General features: G+C 42.0%; 1 protein-coding gene across 1 annotated transcript in view; it reads left to right on the forward strand.

The window, feature by feature from the left end:
- The first annotated feature begins 490 nt into the window (after positions 1 to 490).
- The window catches only part of TXLNB (taxilin beta), a 34,871-nt gene continuing 13,925 nt past the window's right edge, over positions 491 to 21,436 (forward strand). The window contains exons 1-6 of the mRNA XM_071740733.1: positions 491 to 672; positions 5,898 to 6,314; positions 8,262 to 8,353; positions 12,282 to 12,452; positions 18,083 to 18,277; positions 19,907 to 20,026. Coding sequence (XP_071596834.1) covers positions 5,912 to 6,314; positions 8,262 to 8,353; positions 12,282 to 12,452; positions 18,083 to 18,277; positions 19,907 to 20,026 — 981 coding nt within the window. The 5' untranslated portion in view covers positions 491 to 672; positions 5,898 to 5,911. The remainder of the gene's footprint in view (positions 673 to 5,897; positions 6,315 to 8,261; positions 8,354 to 12,281; positions 12,453 to 18,082; positions 18,278 to 19,906; positions 20,027 to 21,436) is intronic.

Genomic DNA, 21,436 nt, shown 5'->3' on the forward strand with positions numbered 1-21,436 from the left:
TTGGAGGTTTTTAAGATTACTCTAAAGCCCTGAGAGACCTGGCCTGAGCTGACAGCTGAGCTTGCTCTGAGCAAGAGGCTGAAATAAAGGCCTTCTGTCATCCCTTCCAGCCAGCGAATCTGGGATCAAGAATCAGTCTGGTTTTTAACAAATCCTGCCCAAATCCCAGGCTGCAAAGGGCAGTCACAGCTGGGAGTTCACATTACGGAATGACATCCCAATCTTTCCAGCACGGACAAAAAAATTCGACCAAGTTTGACCAATCCCCAGTTAATACAGACAAATTTTACACAGCACAAAGCGCCGAGTCACTGGAGGATTAAGACTTAATTTTGAACAGTAGCAGAGTGTGTGAGCCCTCCCTTTATTTTCCCTCTCTGAGAGCCTACGATATCTCATGCTATCTCTGTCAGAGCAGGGAATAGCCAACATATCTGGCTCGTGCTGGCAGTGATCAGGCAGCCTCCCTGCTCGCCTATCAGAGCCGGTCTCCTGCCCTCAGTGTCCGCAGTGTCTGCTCCTGCTGTGTCATTCTGTCCTTCCCCCCTTCCTTGGTCTTCCCATCCCTCTTCCCTCACTGGCAGGATCACAGTACCAGTGTCCTGTTGCTGGCGTACCCTTGTCTGAGTTTCTGCCTGACTTTTTCTCTGCTCAACTCTTCTCTTTGCTCCGGTAAGTCTGATGAATGGCTTCCTTGCTGTCACTACTTGGTGGCATGGGGCAAGGCCTTTAATCTAAGTACTCCCCTTTGGGACTGTCTGCCTACATTTTCTAGGAATAGCCTAAAAAGCCTGGGCACTGTGTGACGTGTGAGGAAAACAGGCAAGGATCTAAGGCTGTTGGTGAAAGTAGGAAAAGTTTGTCTAAAGAGTGATCAAAAAACTTTAAGGTGACTTTGGTAGCTCTTGCCTTTAAGTGGGAATAGGGACATGCCTGCTCCATAACTACAAGGAAATAAGATTCGGGTGCCACATGAGAGGTGAGGCAGGGGATGCCAGAAATTCTCTGGATTTGCTTTTTTCCTGTGCCTATACAGAAACCTGCCACAAAGCCTCCAAATTTTTGTTCAGTTTCATACTAAAAATTTTTGTGTAAATCATAAAGCTATTCAAATGCAGCATGTAGTTGACAAAGCTGGTTTTATTACTGCTTTCTGAAGTAATAGGGCAGTGTCTATGCTATAAGAAGGCACTTGCGTTCTTCTGGAGCGTAATTGGAGCTGCAGCAGTATGGGTCATTCTGGACTTTAATGTTTGCTGCTTTGAGGTGTTACTGTAGTTCAGTCTGGTGTTTTGCTGAGGTAAAAATTCAGATTTTATCAGCATATGCTGGCTGGTGTAATTAGTGGGACACTTTGTTTTAGAGGATTTGTATGTGTGTGTGTGTGTGTATGTGAATTTTGAGCATAAAGTGATAAATACCATTACCCAATTTAGACGTGCTTAAAATAACTCCTGGCCACAGAGCAGGTGCCTTGTGTCCTCCTGCTGGATACATGGGGAGGCAAGAACTAAATATAGACCAGCTTGTAAACCCTCTAGAAGTTTAAGCTGCGAGTCAGGAAGGAGGAAGAAATTCCCATGAGAAGAATGGAAGTGCTCTGTTAAAAATAAATAAATAAATAAAAATAAGCAGAACTCTGCAACAGTATGCAACAGGGTGAGCAAAAGGAGCCAAGAAGAGGAGGTTTATTTTGTGCTTTTGATGGTGCCTGGGCAGCAGCAGCTGCTCCAGGGGTGGGAGAGGGAGATTGATGCTCTGCGGCAAGGGGCACAGTTGTCCCAGCAGCAGAAGAATGGCTATTGCAGCTCTGATAAGTCAGGTGCTGGCTCTGGCCAGATGACCTTCTATATTGGAAGTACTGCCTGATTTCAGTGCACAGTGCAGGCAAATCATGACATAAATGTGAAATGTTAAGGAATATAGTCAGAAACAAACTCGGGATGTTACTGGACTGAACTTAGTAGAACACTTTTTCTGTATTTCACAGAGGACAGAGAATGGAGAAGAGGTTCTCCCACAGTGATGCAGGAGCATCCTCTGGTTCTTGGGGTTGTTTCTTGGTGGAGAAAGGAGAACCATCTCTGGAGCTAGGCCTCAGGTCTTGTCCAGGCTGGGGCAGCTAAGAGCTGAGGCACAAGTAACAACAATATCCAAACCACCTCTTGGCAGTGACTTGCAGTTCTCTCCCCATACAGACTCCAACATAGATTTCTCTGATGTTGCTGATGACAGGGACAGATGTGGAGTTTTAAACATGCTGGGAATCAAAGTGGAAAAAACACCTAGGATCTGGGCTTGCAATTCTGTCCGTGTCTCTATCAAAGTAGCCCAAAACTCTGAGTTTGGTGTAGGAATGAGACATTGTATGGCAGTATTGACTGTACTTTGCTGTGAAAATAAAGCCTCATTAACTCTCTGGAGTGACTGTATGTGGGCAGCAACTAGAAGTGTCTGAGATCAACCCTCAATTCAAAACATCAGGGCCATGAAAGATACTGATCTCAGGGCTGTGGAACAGGTCTGGATGTGGGAGCACAGAAGGAAAAGAGTAAACAAGTTACAGTAAGCAGACTCAGTGAGAAAAGTAGTCAGTCCTCCTTCTCCCCATAAAACAAGATAATGCCTTGCTGGAAATTCAGATGCCTGGAGGCAACAGCAATGGTGGTAAGAGCTGTAAAAGTCAAGAGGTGGATAGTTTAAAACAGGACAAGTCTAAAATTCTTTGAGGAATCAAGGAAATTCTCTTCTGGGCTCAGTCACATTTTTTAAGGCATAACTGTCCTGAATATATAGTGTAAATACTCTGGGTCTTGCTGAGATCAGCACTGAAAGCCTTTTATGGCTTGATAAGGAAGAATTCCTGACATACATCAAAGTTAAACAGGCTGGAGCATAAGGAGAATTGGGGCCAACTGCAGTAAAATCTCAGCATCAAAGGTTGTAAATGGGGCTGCTCTCAGCAGCTGAGTTCTGCCCTGCCTCTCGAAATATAAATTTGGCGATGCTGGCAAAGCCATTACAAAAAACAAGGTGCAGAAGTCTTAACAAACACTGTGTTTGTGCTGAAAGTAAACCTCTGGTTAAGCCTGAAGGAGAATGGAATAAAGCATTACAATATTTACTTCTCTGTGTAAATATGATCACCAGGATGATCCATCAGGTGTGCACCCTTGGGTTAAAGATTCATTACTGGGTATTTCTGTGGTGTTTGCCTGCCCAGGCTGGTGGCCTGAACCTCAGCAGATGTGAATTGCCATGGTTTCAGAGACTGATGATAACTAATCCCTTTCTAGCCAGGAATGCATTTTAGGGAAGATTTCCTGTGAAGCCTGTCTGTGTTCTAAACATGAAGTTTCTCTTCCTTTCACCTTTATGTTTCCCTTTTTACCAAGAAACACTGCATAAATCTGTTGCCACTGTTCATTTAAAGGCTACTGTGCTTACAGGAATGCTTAGTTACTTATTCATGTGGGAGGAAACCTGTAGCTGGACAGTGCCTCTCCATGAGCGATGCATTTGGGAGTTGAGAGGCAGCCAAGGGAAAGAGTCAGGGTGCATTGAGGATCACATTGGCTTGTGCCTTCTTACAAAGAGATGGAGATAGAAAAAAAGAGAAATTCCTGTTTGGCAATGGAGCATCTAGCAGTCCTGTGCTACTTCTGTGATGACTGTATTACAAAAATACATTTAAATCAGGAATGTGCTTTGTGAGACTTTTGTTCTGTCTAGACAAGAGCTGATGATCCTGGATTTCTAACTTTTTGACTGCCCATTGCCAATTAGCTCAAATTAATTAATACAATTGTAAACACAAGTATGAACATGTCAGAAATAAGCACATATTTTGTGGAGCTTCTAGCTTAGCATTTATAATAATCTTACTGACTGGTTGACTGTGAGTTAACTCCAGCTAAAATGAGATCACAAATTGTGTTCTAACATTCATGCTACCTGGTATTACTTACCTAAATTGCACATGTAGGGTCTAATCTTTCTATATAAATTACACTCAGGGGGAAATCCTATCAGACTAATATAATTTTACAATCACTTTGCAGTTATATAATGACCAAACCACACGTTGGAAGGAAATAAATGGATGTACCTCTCTGACAGGGTCCATGAGACCAGGTCTAGCTGCATTCCAGAGCCATTCCTGCTGGCTTGTTGTACCTGTGAGAGGGAATTGTACTTGTGAGAGGACTGCAGGGGGTGGATGTGTAGATAACAGTTTTCAAGCACACCCTGAACCCCACTCAGAGCTTTCAATTACAGGCCCACAATTAATTGCTTGAAGGATGATAAACCACAGTATGTGACTATCTATAAGCCTGGGCAAATAGCTAGACAATCAAATATTGAAAAATGTTGCCTTAGCAATGGCGATCACTGAACTTCCAAGCATCACTTTGACTGGGAAGAGTTTAATAATGAACACTGAGTCATGTATTACTGTAAATTACATCTCTCTTATCACATACGGCCTTTTGCCAAGTTAGTTCATGCTTTTGAAAGCTGTAGAAATTTAGACACCATAGAAGATACATGTTACTGCCAACTGAACAGGGAACAAAATGCTTCTCAGATAGCTCTATATTTTCAAAACAAGTTGTCTTTTAGACAATAAGAAAGCAAACATGTCAGATGCTGGAACAGACTGAGGAAGAAATCTTTTTTCTCTCTGTTTCTTCCTCACTGGCACCATTGTAAACCATATAATTAAAGAAAGGAACAAAAATCAGCCTGAAAAAGTGAAAGGACTCATGGCTATAAAGAGTAGAGGGTCTGTAGTTAAGCAGAAGTGGGGGCATTGCAGAGCAACACCCATCTATGCACCCTGTACCTCTGAGGGCAATGCAGCAGTGACAGCAGCTCTGCTGTCACCCTGGGATGGAAGGACCCTTCTCTACTCTGAGTTTTCCAACTGCAGACACTCAGAGATGCTGTTTCTGCTGGTCCACACCTTGCAGGAGCTGGGACTGGGTGGCTGGGACACTCTTGGTGACACTCTGATCTCCAGGTGCTGGGTGAGCCAGAGCAGCCTTCAGAGGAAAACAGACACATTGGGAGCTCTGGGTTCACTTAACAGAATGCAGCTGCTCAAAGACACAGGGAAACAAAATTTTCCCTTTGCAAACTAGGAACAAATTAGCTGAAATTCACCCCAGAAAACACCACAGACTAATAATCCAGTAAAACCAACACCCAGCTGGTTTTACTTTGCTGTGACTTATTCTGTATTTTGTACTTTGTCAAACAAGCTATCAGCATAGTGCAGCAAGCACAAGAGTGGTTTATAGCTGTTTATCTTATTCTTTGCTGTTATTGTGACAGTATCAGACTAAGCCTTTTATAGATAAAGCACCACGCTGGGCTCTCCAAGAGCGCAGTGTAATTTTCGATGCACCAGTTTCATTTAAAATATTCCTTTTTCATCATTATTTACTAAGATGTGCCAACAGGGAAGAAATAAGAAATGAAACTGATACAGCTTTGAATTGAAGCTGCCTGTATCAGTAGCCAGTGCTGCAGGTAAACAGATCAAGAAAAGTAAGCATGTGGCAAATAGTACGTTCCGGGAGGGAAATGGTATAAATGACTCAGGTGTCATTCTGTGTGTTATTGCTGGCACTGGGAATAAGAGATTTTTATTTTTAAGTATTAGTTTTGGACAGGCTTTGCCTCTTGGAAAGTATATAATTTGCTTTTCTCCCTGCTGGCAAATCACCTTGGTTGTTTATTTAAGTGTGACATATTTATCAAGCCAGAGCCAACAGATGAGCTGCCATCCCAAATTCCACACAAAATCACTCATGTACTGGCCAGGCTTTGGGAATAGTTAGATGACTAATTCCGTGTGGTTTTATATTACCCATCCATTTACTTGCTGTCAGGTACTGCACCAAGCATGGAGAATGACCAGCCTCCCACCTCGCCTGGGCAGGACATCCAGGGGAAGATCGAGGACAAATCTGCCCCCAGCTCAGAGTCCCCAGCTCCAGAGCCCACGGAGCAGCCAAGCACCCAGCCCAAAGCAGACGTCTGTGACATCTCAGAGGAGCTGAGCCGGCAGCTGGAGGACATTATTAAAACCTACGGGTCTGCTGCAAGTCTGATGGGGAAGGAGAGCACGGATACTGGGACTGGCAGGGCTGAGAAGGGAGAGCCAGGCAGTGTGGAGGATGTGGAGGATGAAGATGCAAATGAGGAGAGTGAGAAGGAGAAACTGGCTCCTGGGGATGCTTCCAGAGCAAAGGAGCCCAGCGCCAGCAAGGAGCAAAAGCTAGAGAAGAAAATCCTGAAAGGATTAGGCAAGTACTTGCACACTTACACAGCCCTTCTGCAAATGGAAGTAAAAAATCCTTAATCCTTGCTCTTTCCCATGTTAAGCTTCTGTTGTGGATGATAGGGACCTCTAGTTACCACTGAAAATTATGGTGACTGTTACAACTTTTCTCTGTATAATTATTTCCAGCAATTATCTGATGTAGGCTGTATTAGGTATTAGTCCTTTTAAAAAGGAAAAATCTTAGGATTGTATTACAAAATTCTGATGTACTATTGGGCAGCCCTAACTAGTGAATCTAACGACACACCGCACAAAATTGCTTCTTAAGCAAAGGAAAACCTGGCCACTCATTTCTGTCTGAGTAAGTTTTTTCTTTCCCTGCTTCTTCGGGTATGACTGCTCACTGGCCAGAACCACGCTTATGGTGATACCATGTGGAACGGGAACCTGCAGAACAAAGTCACTGTTATGCCCAACTTATTTTTCACTTAGCAGATCTCTGGACTCACGACGGACTATATGAAATAAATCAATATTCTCCATCTCCCTAAACACAGCGCTTAGAGAGCATTTTGGGCATGGCAGGGCTCTCTTAGCTAAACTGGAAAAAAAGTCTGAGTTTTTGTGCAGAACGTCCTTTCTGCTGGGCAGCCACTAGAGAGCAATATAGTTACATCCCAGCCTAGCGAGCATGTTGTTTAGTTCCCTTCCTACAGTTATCTCCCGCCAATCTTGAAGCCTTATCTTTGCATGACAGCCCAAACCCAATTGCAGACTAAGCCTACAGAAAAATCACTTCATGACATTCTTACGGGCAATGGACTAAGCAGAGGACAGAACAGTTTTTTCTCCCAAATCCTTGAATGTCAAGGAAAAAGAAGGTTCCTCAGTTTCCACTGCCTTGACTCTGATTCAGCTATTGATACCTCTCCAATGTCACTGAAAACTCTCCTAAAGCACAGTTATCCAGCTGCACTTGCAGCAGTTTTCACTCTAGGTTTCTCTTTTGGGTTTATTCAACTTATTTATATTGGTGGTGTAGAGAACTTTGTGTGAAATTGTGGATTTTTTCCACGGGCTGGAATTACTCTTGGAGAGCATTAGACTCGAAGCAGAAAAAGTCCAGCCTGAAGCAGAATACAAATTTGGTCCCATAGCTTTGAGAAAGAGGAGCATTTAGAAAAGCATTGCCAAGCCCCTTGGCACCGTAGCCGTTCTTATCTCCAGGGACATTTTTTATTTGATGAACAAGGGGTATTCATGCTCCAGCTCATACTCAGGGCTGAAATGAATACTAAGTGGTATCAGAAGAGAAGCAATATATCAGTGGCTAAGTGGTGACTTAGCTATGCACAACGAGATAGTTATTAGGCTGTCTCTGGCATCCATACTCTCTTCACCAAGTCAGGGAACTGATTGACACCACTATCATGTAGCCCAGACCTGGCTGGAAGCACCCACTGCTCTTTGATTGTGTCCATGCACACCATACTCTCCTTACCTGACTTAATCTTCCTTGCCTCATGCAAGTTGAGCAGCACAGGAAATGAGTACACCAGTTTGGATCATTTTTTGAGTACAAAGAGATGTTTGTTTTCTGAGCCTGCGGGGTCCAGGCCCTTTCCATCCTATTACAGTCAAATGTGCCATATGTGTCACTCAGACATGTTACAAAAAGATGAAATAAAAATCAGGTTATATGAGACAAAGGCATTTCACAGTCAGTGGTTTTGCTAGAAAACAGCACATTACTGAAGGCTGAAATGGAAGAAAATTCAAGTAGGTTTGTTCTTGTGGGGAGAAAAACACACAACAGGAATTCACTGCAAAAATTATTCCTTTCCTTCTAAATTGCCTCATTTATTTCTGGTATTTTAGAAATTCATGCATCAAACATCCAATTTCATAACAGCACATCAGCTACAAACTACCTCTACCACTCAATCTCTGCTCTTTTTTTATTTTTAAGGGAAGGAAGCCACCCTACTGATGCAGAGCTTGAACAAGCTGAATACACCAGAGGAGAAGCTGGACCTGTTGTTTAAGAAGTATGCTGAGCTGGTTAGTACAGGATTGGTTGTCTTCTGTGCAAACTGTCTATATGGAAAGGTATAAAAGCCATATGCCATCATCATGGCCAAACTGTGTATAGTAGTAGTGCCTGTCCTGTTAAGTGAATCTCAAAATTATTTTTAAGGTTAAATAACCAGTTATTTGTGTGTTATTGCTGGCACTGGGAATAAGAGGTTTTTATTTTTAAGTATTAGTTTTGGACAGGCTTTTCCTCTTTGAAAGTATATAATTTGCTTTGACGTGGATGAAAAAAGTAAAAAGTGAGGGAAACAAGCTGGACTTTGGGTTAAAAAGTTGATGAGGCAGAATATTTGTACTTAAAGAAGAATCGACCAAACTGATCCATGCAGGAGACTGGTGTCTAGGCTCCTGCCTTCACCGTCTGCAAGGAGTTTTGCTTACCTCAGTATGCAAGTGTTGCTTTAAATTACCTATGAGTGATTTAATCAAAATAAAATTAATACAGGGCTTAGTACAAAATATTAGGAAGCAGAAAATCAGATAATAGATAAACTAGACTCCTTGATAGAGAAACTATAACATAGTGAAATGAAGAGTCAAAGCCTTTGCCACCATAGTGTCACCCCTGTAACAATGCCAGATACCTGACTCTGTTCTCTCGATACTTAACATGGGTTCTTTTCAGATCAAGTATTTTCTCCTAAGTAGTAAAAGAGCTTTAAGGATATAAGCTGTGGAAATCTTACAGATGAAAAGGCTGCAGTAATTTACAGTTTGTGGAGTACTGAAAAATGTGCCAAGCAGAACATTGACTTTATAATTGGTTTTATGAACAGATGTGTCCATGTCTCATCATAATGTGAAGTTCAGCTTCCCCCTTTTTCATGTAAAATCCTCTGATTTCCTAAATTGGCCTCAGGCAGTTTATGGTTTAGCCTGTGCCTAAAAGGAACCTCATGACCTCAGATCAAGTGAAATGGGTCATCTTCTTGCTCCATAATGTACTCTCCATTGCATTCAAGCATTGCTGGGGCACTGCATAAAACAGAGGCCATATTGCCAGTCACCCATCTAGGAGAAAGGTGCTAAAACAAAAGAGCTGAGCATTCATTTTTGACATACCATGCAATGACACTAAAATAATAATTTAATAACTACAAATAAAGCTTGTTGGAGGACACCTTACACCTCTCACTTAGCATGACTGAGAGGTGTAGTCAGAAGTGAGCTGTACTGGTTACCACTTCCTCTTTTCCCTCTCCTCCATCCCCATCAAACACTTGAGGCCACTTTTTTGCTTTTGCTGACTTCTTTTCCAGACAGCTCAGCTCCCTGGTTAAGTAAACCCTGTGGTGACAAAAGCACTTGTTGGAGCACAGCCCAGGGGGTGGTGCAGCAGTGTGCCAGGCTGTGCTGGATGCTGGCACTAGCTTCAGCTGCATCAGATTGCGATGCTGCTGCTGCTGCTGCTGCTGCTGCTGCTGCTGCTGCTGCTGCTGCTGCTGCTGCTGCTGCTGCTGATGATGATGATGATGATGATGATGATGATGATGATGATGATGATGATGATGCCTGGACCCAGGGACCCGATACAGCACCAGTGCTTCCCCACAGCCACCCAACTTTATGCTATTTAGTTGTTAGCACATGCCCTGGGAACCTGTAGCAATGGGTACACCCAGCAAAAGGAAGGCATCAGGGGAAAGCATGGGCTGGCGTCAAGGAATCCCTGACTGCATGCACAGGGGAGAAAGGCAGTGTAGCCTTTGACTACAAGCCATGCCTCACTACTTGCCATTAGAGAATATTTTATTCACCATTACCAGTATAGGGGGATTGGTTGGGGTTAGTAAAGCAGACAGTGCTTTTGACTAAAAATGGCTGCTGCAGAATTGCTTGTGACCTGTTTATTTTCAGAGGCTCTGAGCATCTTGCAAGAACAATACACAAATAAATATCAGTACTGTCATTGGCTGAAGTGGGGTCAAGATAAAATTTCCTAAACTGAGAATTTGTCTCTCTAAGACAGACTTCAAAAATCAGAATTCCTTCTATTTCTGGTTAATTTTAGTGAATATTTTGTTAATTATTCTTTTAAAAATTAGCAATGGGATCCCTTTCATAATTCCCATTTACCAGTGAATTCTTGGTAAATATGCAAAAGTAGCACCATGTCTTAGACATTCCTGAGAACTTCAAAACTTAGATTTCTAGTGCAGGCTCTCTTTAGAGGAAAAAGAGAAAAAAAATACTTGGAAGACTTTTCATATCATGATTAAAACCTATTTTATTCTAAGCCCCCTATCTCAAGCACAGCTTGAGTGAATCATGTAAAACTTGTATAAATCATTTGATGCTCAGTGCAGGCTGAGCATGCAAAATATGAAGTAAAAAGAACCTTTTCTGCATTTATAAAAGAGAAGGGGAAGGGGCCAAAATCAAGCTTGTAAAGGAAAATAAATCTCAGCCTTAATTACAGAGAAGCTATTTTCCCTCCTATAATACTAGAAAAATTATTTCAGCTAATGCAGCTTGATTAGATTCAAAATCCTCTATTCGGACCTACTGGGGTAAAAACACACAATACATATTCAGAAAGTTGAGTATAAACTGTAAATATACTTCAAGCTGGTGATTGCATTGTTTTATGGTATGCCTAGCTGTGATTTGTTTGATAAGACACAGAACTCTGTACTGCAAGCATAAATTACAGAACATCTGCAGAAAACAGATTATCGGGCACAGAAAGTGTAAAATATGATGCCTGATGACTGTCTTGTTTGAGCTGCACATCTTTCCCCTGAACTCACAAACTGTCCCAGTAATACTGGGATACTAGTGCTACCATATTGTTAGATAATCTTAATAGCAACTATTATTAAGGTTTGTACATTGCAGCTCGGGTGCTGCTGTTTCCCAATTGGAAAACGTCAGAAATGTCTCATGATGTATGCATGCCTGAAATACAGCAAGGAAGGCTGCTGTGCCTTGGAATGGGAGAAGAATTCTTTCAAAGCTTCAGAGGTGAAATGCTTTTTTTGAAATGTCTGTTATGGTGCTAATTTGCAACGAAGGAATTTTTTTTCAAAACAACCAGCAATGGGCACATGTCAGAAGAAATGAGCAGTCTGGGCAGTACCTGCTATTAGCAATTCTCTTGCTGCCCCTCGTCCCCCTTCTGAATACACCCTCCTCCCACCAACCCTTTAGGGAAGACAGGAGCCATGTACCCATGGGATCAGCAAGTTCCTAAGTGAACATCAAGGACTGACCATATTTTCTTCAGTAATGACAGGGATCTGAAGAGCCCAAAAGAGGTTTGATTTCCTGCAGCCCATCCTGTTAATGACAAGACCTCCAGAAAGACTTCTGATGAAGGGTCTCACAAGCAACAGGAGCCTGACAGGAGGAGGTGCCCACACATTGTTTTGGGAAACTCATCCCTGAAGAGCATTCTCCTTCATCAGCAGTAAAGCTCCCACACAGATGGTGTTCCTGGCCTACAGCACCTCTTTTGCTGTGATTTTTCCAGTAGGTTCCTGAGTATATAGGAAGCCTCTTCTTTTTTAGGAAGTCACAAAACAGAATGAGTAACTGTTATCTCATGATCTGGAGAAATCTCACTGCATAAAGTGCCACCGGCTGCTCCAGTTCCTAACTCTGAAACAAAAATAAAACCTCAGAGCTGCCCTTCAAAGCAATTCAAACCAAAGAAGTGCTGAAATGGTGTAATAAGAGTGTTAAAAATTACATTCACTCACCCACACTACAGTGCACTTGGGGCTGTTGCAGCGCACAGGGCTGGGACTCCCTCCATGTCCATTGCCACTCTTCCATTGGCACTGATGAGTACAGAACATTTCCAAAGAGGCTGAGAAAGTGTGAATACTTTCCCAAAAGCAGAAGATCTCATTTTCTTTCCTTTTCCTCATCATTTTGTCTTAACCCCACACAGCTTGAAGAACATCGCGCTGAGCAGAAAAAGCTGAAGTACCTGCAGAAGAGGCAGGCCCAGATCACCAAGGAGAAGGACCAGCTGCAGAGCGAGCACAGTAGAGCCATTCTTGCCCGCAGCAAGCTGGAGAGCCTGTGCCGGGAGCTCCAGAGGCACAACAAAAACCTCAAGGTGAGTGATGGCCTTATCAAGGTACCTGGCAGTGGGGGGGAAGAAGATGCCTTCCCATCTTGCTTGAATATCAAATCAAGGAGACATTTGCATCTGCACATGCAGTATATGATTATGTATGTATGCTCTCCTCTTGAGGCCCATTGAAACCAAGACTCCTTTACTCCGTGTTTGGAAATATCCAACTTTTGGACTCAGTGAGCAGTACCCTCTGTACTCAGCTCTGGTGAGGCCACATCTTGAGTCCTGTGTTCAGTTCTGGGCACCTCACTATAAGAAGGACATAGAATTGCTGGAGTGTGTCCAGAGAAGGGAACTGAGGTTCATGAAGGGCCTGGAGCCCAAGTCCTGTGAGGAAGGGCTGAGGGAGCTGGGGATGTTCAGTCTGGAGAAGAGGAGGCTGAGAGACCTCATCAATCTCTACAACTGCCTCAAGGGAGATTGGAGCAAGGAGAGAAACAGCCTCTGCTTCTTAGGGACTGTGACAGGACCAGAGGGAATGGATGGAAACTGCACCAGGGGAGGTTAAGGCTGGATGTTAGGAAACATTTTTTCACTGAGAGGCTTGTCAGGCATTGGAATGGCCCAGGACAGTGGTGGAGTCACCATCCCTGGAGGCATTTAAGAGGCATTTGGACCTGGTCCTTAAGGACATGATTTAGTCGTTAGATTCTGGTGTTGGTCAAAGGTTGGACTGGATGATCTTGGAGATTTCTTCAAACTTAAACACTCTATGATTCTGTGACTTGAAGTTTGCCTTTATCATCTGTAAGCCCTCCTCACACATTCAGACAGCTCAAGAGCAGAAAAAATCAGTGGTGCCAACAGACCAGGCCCCTAAGTCTGTAAATGCAAATGCATGAACAGAATAATAGGAACACCAGATCTGCTGAAGGGGACTCACAGTGGGTATTTTCTCTTAATTTGAGCACTTGGGCATTTTCAAGTGTTCTGTGAGGGTTAATCTGTCAGGATATTTGCCTCCAGACATCAAGCCTCATGACAGGAAGGATGCCAACACTGTGGAAGTCATTTAAATTATGAGCATTAGTTCAAAACAGACATTTTCAAGAGTGTCAAAAGGCTGGGATTCATACACTGTGTCTGCCTATTGCTTGGTGCATCAAGCCATTTAAATGTGAAATTTGTAATATGATTATGCTTCTTGAAAATTTTAGGTTCAAGAAGTATATTTCTATTGTGATCCTCCTTTTTTTTCAGAGCACATTTTAGTGATGGTGGTGTTATTTTTATACAAAAAAGCCTCCGCTTTGATCTACACAAAGTCCTTTTTTATGGGGATATGGTTATGTATAGAATTACACATCCAAATTCTCAGCAGCAAGAATTTCACCAGTTATAATTTCTATTAACTGTAATGGATTTTCATTCATGTCCACCAGCTCAGAAGCTTCAGGGTCTGGCTCTGACTTTGATTGCATGTTGGTAAGAACAGAGTTGGGAGGGGGAAGGCCATATATACACTGAAATTGCACCAGTAGGACAAAAGCAGTTTAACAGAGAGGAAAAACAGAAGCACATCTCTGTGTGCTCAGTTATAGTAGCACAAAACTGGTAGTGCCAATTAAGTTTGTGTCTATCATTTCTACCCGACCTAAACTACACCTTGATATTGATCCACACTGATTTACCAGATGGTCTTTGGGCAAAATCTTCCAACAGAAACACAAGCCAATTTAAGTTACTTAAGTGTACCATGTACAGTGCTGTGGATAGACTTAACAGAGATTTCTGAAACTAACAAATCATCAGTGGAAATTGAGGTATAGAAGAAAAGTAATTATATTTGGAAAACTTATTTGGAACAAGTTTTGTTATATGCCTCACATAATTTACCAGCTATCATATGCTTATTAATCGCAGTTCAAGAGAGCATGATTTTTCCTTTCTCTTTGCATATAAATTCTTCATTACACAGTTCATTGTTACATTCAGAAAAGTCTCTTTTCAAAATCTTCCTACTTATTGGACTGTTTTGCTTTGGGACTACGTCCCCTAAATAAACCTATCTGTTTCAGACTCAGTTCTGATTTTTATGCTGTACCTGGCCAGGTGAGATAGGAAATGTACATAATCTGATCTTGCAGCAGGAACAAGTGTTCACAGTTTGGCCATGTCTTTCCTTTCTTTTCTGGTTCCTGTGCTTTCAGTGTAAAAATGACAAAATTAAATGAGACAGTAAGAAAAAATATGCTTGAAGAACGACTGAGTATTAGATTAATTTTTAGAAAGCATTAAACATCTGTGTTCAGTTTTGTCATTCTAAGAATTTTAACATAATTCTTGGAATATTTGCCTTTAAGGTTTGGCTTATGGGCATCTGTGACTCTCCAGAACTTAAATGAGTGCAATTAGTGCAATTTTTTCTGCTTATGCCATACTGAGAGGACCCAAAACAGGAGAATCCATCAAATGTTATTTTTTAAATCTCCTGCTAAAGTAATTTTTTTTTTGGTTTGGTTTGTTGTTTTTTTTTTTCTGTTTGTTTTTGTTTTGGCAGGATGGAGAAGCTGATTCATAATTCTTTTAGCACTTGAGATTTGCACTTCTGATTATGTTCCAAAGCAAGAAAAAAAACCACCAAACGGTAGGAGATAGTGTCATTTCAACAGCACAGGAGAAACCTGGCCTGTCCAGATCATGAATCCCTGACTTGCCATGTGGTACATTATATGCACATCACGTCATGTAAATGTCATCTTCACTCATCTGGTGTGTGGAATTCCCATTAACTGGAGATTGGTGCAGCCAAGTGGTGATGAATATGCAATGCAGAGCTGCACTGAAAAACCACAGTGCAGATCAGAGATGAAAAATTTCTGGTTAGTGCTGGACACCAGCCTCAAAACCTGACTTACTTACAGTCAAGCTATTCAGATTATTTCCATGCAGTGACACTTACCAGCAGAAAACAGATGTTTAATTACCCCTCCAAGAAAAACAGAATAAGTGTTTGTGAAATAGCAGAATGTGTTCCCACTGCCAGAGAAGTTGGCTTTGCTAAGACCAACAGCAACTCTTTTTTTATTGCATGGTGTTTGTGTTCTGCCAGTTATTTTACAGTTTGGTGGCTACTTCTCATCTTGTAGAGACGTGAACATCTCAGCTCCCTTGTCCTTGATGCTATAACAGGCATCAAGGAATGACATAGGTACAAATGTCACAGCAGTCAACAACTTCAACTATGGGCTCAGCTCCAAACTGTAGACCTGAGTCTGAGACTGTGCTGCCTCGGAATGAAGAGAATAGTTCATGGAAAATGAGGAGTCTGCACTCGTATAATCTTGGCTGATGTGACTTCAGCAGACCAACAGTCTTCTTGAGTTGTCCCTGAGAGGCATGAAGACCAGGGACAATCCTGCCCTTCTACTTGAAAATTATCTCACATTCTTGTGATAAAGCCTGAATTGCAAAACATCCTTGTCTTGATTTTACAAGGTTTTATTCAATGCATTCTTACATTTTTTAGCAACAAAACATGTGATAACCTTACGGCAGTAGAACACGAGAATCTATCTTTCATAGAGTAGATATGGAGTGCAAAGATTAAGAAAGGGCAGAGGAAAGGGAACAGTAGTTTATATCTGGACTTGAGTCCTTCACAACTGGAAATTTAAAAAAAAATTACAATGCGTTCTTTTTCTCACATAAATTGAACGCTCAATTTAAAACTATTAAAAGAATAAGCACAGAGTGAAGCAGCTGACAAGGCCAAGTGGGGTTTTCATGTTATGAATTCACCCTTATGATGCTGAGAAGCAACCACCCCAAACAACCTCTTCTCTGCTCCCTACAGCCAAGCAATCCAGGAGCTCTGGATTCCATGCAGCTACTTCAGCTGCAGTAACATGAAACAGAAGTCAGTCTTTAAGCCTCCAGTTAGGGAGAAAACTTAAAGATCTTATATTACAATATTGGAAGCTTGAAATAGGAAGGACTAAGGAACTTACTGGAAAAAAAGTGCATTCTTTCAGGTTACCAGGACAGATATAAGGAAACAGTTGTGACTGTAGCTTTGTGATGACGATAAACCTTGGGTGATGCCAATGATTTGGGGCTTGCCAGACTGTCCCTGCCCAGGCAAGGTTGGTGAAGAGGACCTGCTAACTAAAACTCCTTCTCACTGATTTCATCTTGCTCCAAATTTTGTGTGTGTCCAGTTTCCAAGCCAGATGCTGAACCAGGACTCCCTGGGTAATTTGTCCAGCTCCATCTGAAATTCTTTCTTCCCTTTAAGAGTGAGAATTCTTCTCTGCTCACACTGTTTGTGAGCACACATACGTGTTCTTGTGTAAGATGCAGACCACAGCAGGGCTTCAGGGTGATTTTTGTGCATGAGAGTTTCATGAGCACTAATGGCTCCAATACTTTCCTCCCATCACACAATGTGTTGAAACCTCTATTACTCCCCAGTCAGCAAAAGGATGAATGTCCCATACCTTGAACAGCAGTTGTCCAATACCAGGCTTGTGTTGTGCATGCTAAGTAGAAATTGGGTCATTTGGTATTCATCTTATTTCAGAGTAGGGCCTGAATCAACACCTTGTATGTCACATTTATAATACAAATTATACCTCATTAGAGCCAGCTAAGGCTTTATTCGAGTATATTTATAGAAAATATCCATATGCAGTGCTATCAGAGATTTTTATGTAAATTACTATGCTAGTAATTTGAAACCTTATTAGAGTATGCATTTACATGCTGTGGAGTGGGTTCCTAATGTGGTTCTGGCATGATTTGTCACTACAGCAGGTATGGTTCTAGCCAGTGTACTTTAGGTTTACTTTCCCCAAAAGGGCAGACAGCCCTGGAAACAAATTGGTAGGGAACAAAAATAGTCCATATTTCTGGATCCAAAACAATGAACCCAGATTCTTTCTGCACTGTTGTTTATATAAAGAAATCCAAACCAGTATTCCAATAATTGGTAAAAAAATAAATAAAATACAATTAAAAATTAAAAAAAAAAAACATCAGTCTTTCTCCAGGCAAAATTCTGATTCTCTGCTTTGATTCAGCCCACAAGTTTTCCTTGATTCCACCCTCTAATAAATTACTGCAAATGTTGATGTCAGTTAGAAAGTAAGGGAAGGAAAGCTAAACAACAGGGTGGTATTCTACAGAAAGTGATGGATTTCTCTTAAAAATTAAAATCCCACAGACCACACATTTGATATGAAGGAGGCATTTTAAAGGGGGAATTTTTAATTCAGTCAAAAAGAATTTTGATGGAAGAGCTTTTGACTACTTTCACTAAACACCTTCTTCCAAAGCGAAAGCTGTGCTGCAGTATCATGAATCAAGACATGCATGCCTGTCCCCTTTTCCAGGCTTGCTTTGATCTGAAACTCTACTCTACATCCATCTTTATAAATGCAAATTCTTAGTTCTCTAATTTTTTCCGAAGCCACTGTGTAATTTGCTCTGTAAATTTAGAATCATGCCTAATGCTGGAGCAGATGAAAGTGAGAAAATCTCCGAAGAGGAATGCAAACATGTATAATCCTTCAAAGGGGAGCCTGATGCTGCTCTGAAACTGCATCTTTGTGGAGCCGCCTGTTACGCCTCTTACTGACATGTCTGGGTTCTCTCCCATTTAATGACAGGAGGAAACCATTCAGCGAGCACGGGAGGAAGATGAGAAGAGGAAAGAAATAACTAATCATTTCCAGAGCACATTGAGCGAAATCCAGGCTCAGATCGAGCAGCAAAGTGAAAGGAACATGAAGCTCTGCCAGGAGAACACGGAGCTGGCAGAGAAGCTGAAAAGCATCATTGACCAGTATGAGCTGCGGGAAGAGGTGAGAGCAATCCCCTGGCTGCCCAGGGGAAAGCAGAAAGCATTGCCAGCTTTTCCTCCCCACTGGATATCATTTGGGTGTCTCCTGGAGGTAACGAGGGCAGCCCTCACAACACTTTGCTGACTGAGTGGGACTATGCCTGCAGGAAGCCCACCAGACCCACCCGGCAAATTCTGCAAGTGCGGAGCTGTGTGGGCCAGCACCCTGCCTGTGGCACCCCTCACAGCCCTGTGCTGTGGGGAGAGGGGCTGAGCAAGGCCCCCAACCCCTTCACAGCTCCCTCAAATCCCTGGCAATCACCCTTTTCCTGCTTCTCTCTCTGAGTCCCCACCGAGCAATCATTTCCCTGCTCCCAGCTTTTGGGCAAGCAGCTCTGCTCATGATGCCAAACGGAGTTCTGTTTCCTCCAGACACAGGTTGCTGAGAAGGGCTCTCATGTAAATGCTTTGACCTTTCCCCAAAAGCAGAGAATTAAGAAAACAGACAATGGAGGCCCTTTGCATTGTAATAGATTCTTCTTTGCATGCATAACGCTCACCATAAGATCTAGCAGATAAAAGACAGATGGGAAATTATTCTTTTTGTAAACATTAGAGTTAGTCAGAAAATTTTGACAGGAAAAAAACCCTCTACAGTAAAAGGCCAAACTACCTTTTTTGCGAATTTTATGACAAACACTAACAAATAGCACAATGGGTCTTTTTATTTTTTTCTAAATACTCAGTGCAACCAGTGCAATCATTATCATACTGAATAAAACATAAGTGATCTGTCCTTACAATCTGGAATGCCCAATTCAATACATGCAGTTCCAGTTCTTTTGCATCATGTATGAAGTCTGATGCTGAATGAAGGAAATGTGAATTCCTGCCTTGTGATTTCTATGAAAAGAAAATGTAAAAACAGAGGGATGTGCTCTGAATATTTGCTCCTGTGAAATTTATCTAGACAAAGGAAGAGCAAATGTTATCAGCAACATTTACCTCTTCAAGGCCACCATGGAGCCAGATGTTTTACAGGCCAGAGGAGGCTCTGGATCATCTGGGCTGATCTCCTCCACATCCCCACTCAAGTACTTTCACCCAGACTCTCCAAGCCCACGTTGTCCATATGCAGCCAGAGCCAAGGGGATGTACAAGGCTTGTAGTCACAGAGGATGGCATGAGTTGTGCACATGCTCCCAAGTACTGCAGGTGCAGTGTATCTTTACACAGTTATCCACACACTGGCTTAGATCTGCTGGCTGCTTCAGAACCCCCAAAAAGTGAGCCCCTTGCATATTTATTATTGATGAGCAAATATCTGATCTTCATTTAAATTTGATTATACTGATGACTTCGTACATAGACCATAGAACTGGCAAAGATGTTAATGAGCTTTTAAAAAAAAATTTTTTTGCCATAATACAAAATAGATAGCATAAGCAGGTTTCCTTTCCCATGAAAATTCTGGCACAGTTTGTTCTTATCAGCACAGTAATTTTTTAGTAATTGCAATAGGTTGGGAGTCCTCCTGTTTTGCAATATTTTTGACTTATGAGTGTTCCAGTAGATAGCTGTACATGCATGAGCATGAAGGTCTGTATACACAATTAAACCTGAGCATTCAGCAGAATTTGTTTTCTTACAGCACCTTGATAAAATATTTAAGCACAGAGAACTTCAACAGAAACTGGTGGATGCCAAACTGGAGCAGTCTCAGGAAATGATGAAGGAAGCTGAGGAGCGACATCAGAAAGAAAAGGAATATGTACCTATCCTTCTAATTCGTTTGCCTTTTATCTAACTTTAGGTCAAAATAAGCCCTGCATGCTATTTCACTAATATATTGGTTCTTCAGGTCCAAGCTTGTGTACTCCAGCTAACTCAGGAGCAGCATGAGAAAGCTCTAAAGAGAATATATTTATACCTTCCACATATCTGGAAACAGATATATTAGCAGAAGCATGTCCAAAGTAACATAAAACATGAATGAAAATGTGGGGTTCTGAGCCCTGTGGCTAAAGCACAAGGGAAACACAGCGAATGCCTCTTCCCAAAAATTGCCCATAAGAACATTTATTCTCTTTGCAATGATCTTGTGGCTGGGACATCCACTCCCACTCAGATTCACTCCCAGCTAAAGACTGAGGGAGTCATCACATCTACATGAAAATTTGTGGTTCAGGTGAGTTACTCCGTTTCACCGTGAGGCCTGTGTAAAGCCATATCCAAAGGTTTCCTTCATGACCATTTATTCTTGGTGGACTGAAGCTCCAGAAAACATTCCAAGGAATCCCATACAGCAACAAAGAAAATTCAGGTTTACTTTATTGCTCTCACAATGAGTTTTGCTACTGAGTACCAGATTTCAGATACTAGAAAAAAAATAGAAGATGTACAAGATGGGGAATTGGCTCTGTAGAAAACTGACATATAAAACTTTGTATCAATGACCTTTCTTGCTGTGCCTCACAGAATATGAGTTTTAGGGCTACTTGTTGCTAATGACTGGCCCTGTTTCTTGACAAACCTTCTATCAGTATATTATCCAGAACTAACAGGCAAAGTTTGGATATTTTAATTTCGTTTAAAGCAATGGAATTCATCACCATCTGCATTTGGGAAGAGGAGATTTTCTTCGTGGGTTTGCTGTGTGTATGACTAGCACCTATGAAATAAGAGGTTCAGAAACAAGCTAAAAAGCCTTCAGACAGTGGGTGTATAATGATATGCACTGTGTACGAAGAATATTCTCCACACTGCCCAAACTAATGCTTAAAAACTCTGCCTTGCAGGTAAACTGGTGGTGTATGGCTAACATCACCTTAGAGCAGGGTAGGTTTAGCTGAAGAATTTAAGTGACTGGCCAAAAGCCATGCAATGAGCCAAGGCACAATTAGCATGTCATGATTCATCACAGGTGGTAGCCCAGCACCCAGGGAGCTGGCCTACACTTGTCTCCCACCTCCATCCTATTGCTGAGCTCTTAGTACTACCCACCCAGCTATTGTGCTGGTGACTGTGGGAGTAAAGTACACATATGTATGTATGAAATCAAGGTTGTTTTGATGGAGTCCTCTCATCTAGCTGTCTCTCTCTCCAGCACATTAATGTGCAAAGTCAGAGCCTTACTGCATTTCAAGATCCCATCATTTGAGGAAGCAGCTCTCAGAACTAA

The sequence above is a fragment of the Heliangelus exortis genome, chromosome 3 (genome assembly GCF_036169615.1).
Source record: "Heliangelus exortis chromosome 3, bHelExo1.hap1, whole genome shotgun sequence".
Classification (NCBI taxonomy): domain Eukaryota; kingdom Metazoa; phylum Chordata; class Aves; order Apodiformes; family Trochilidae; genus Heliangelus; species Heliangelus exortis.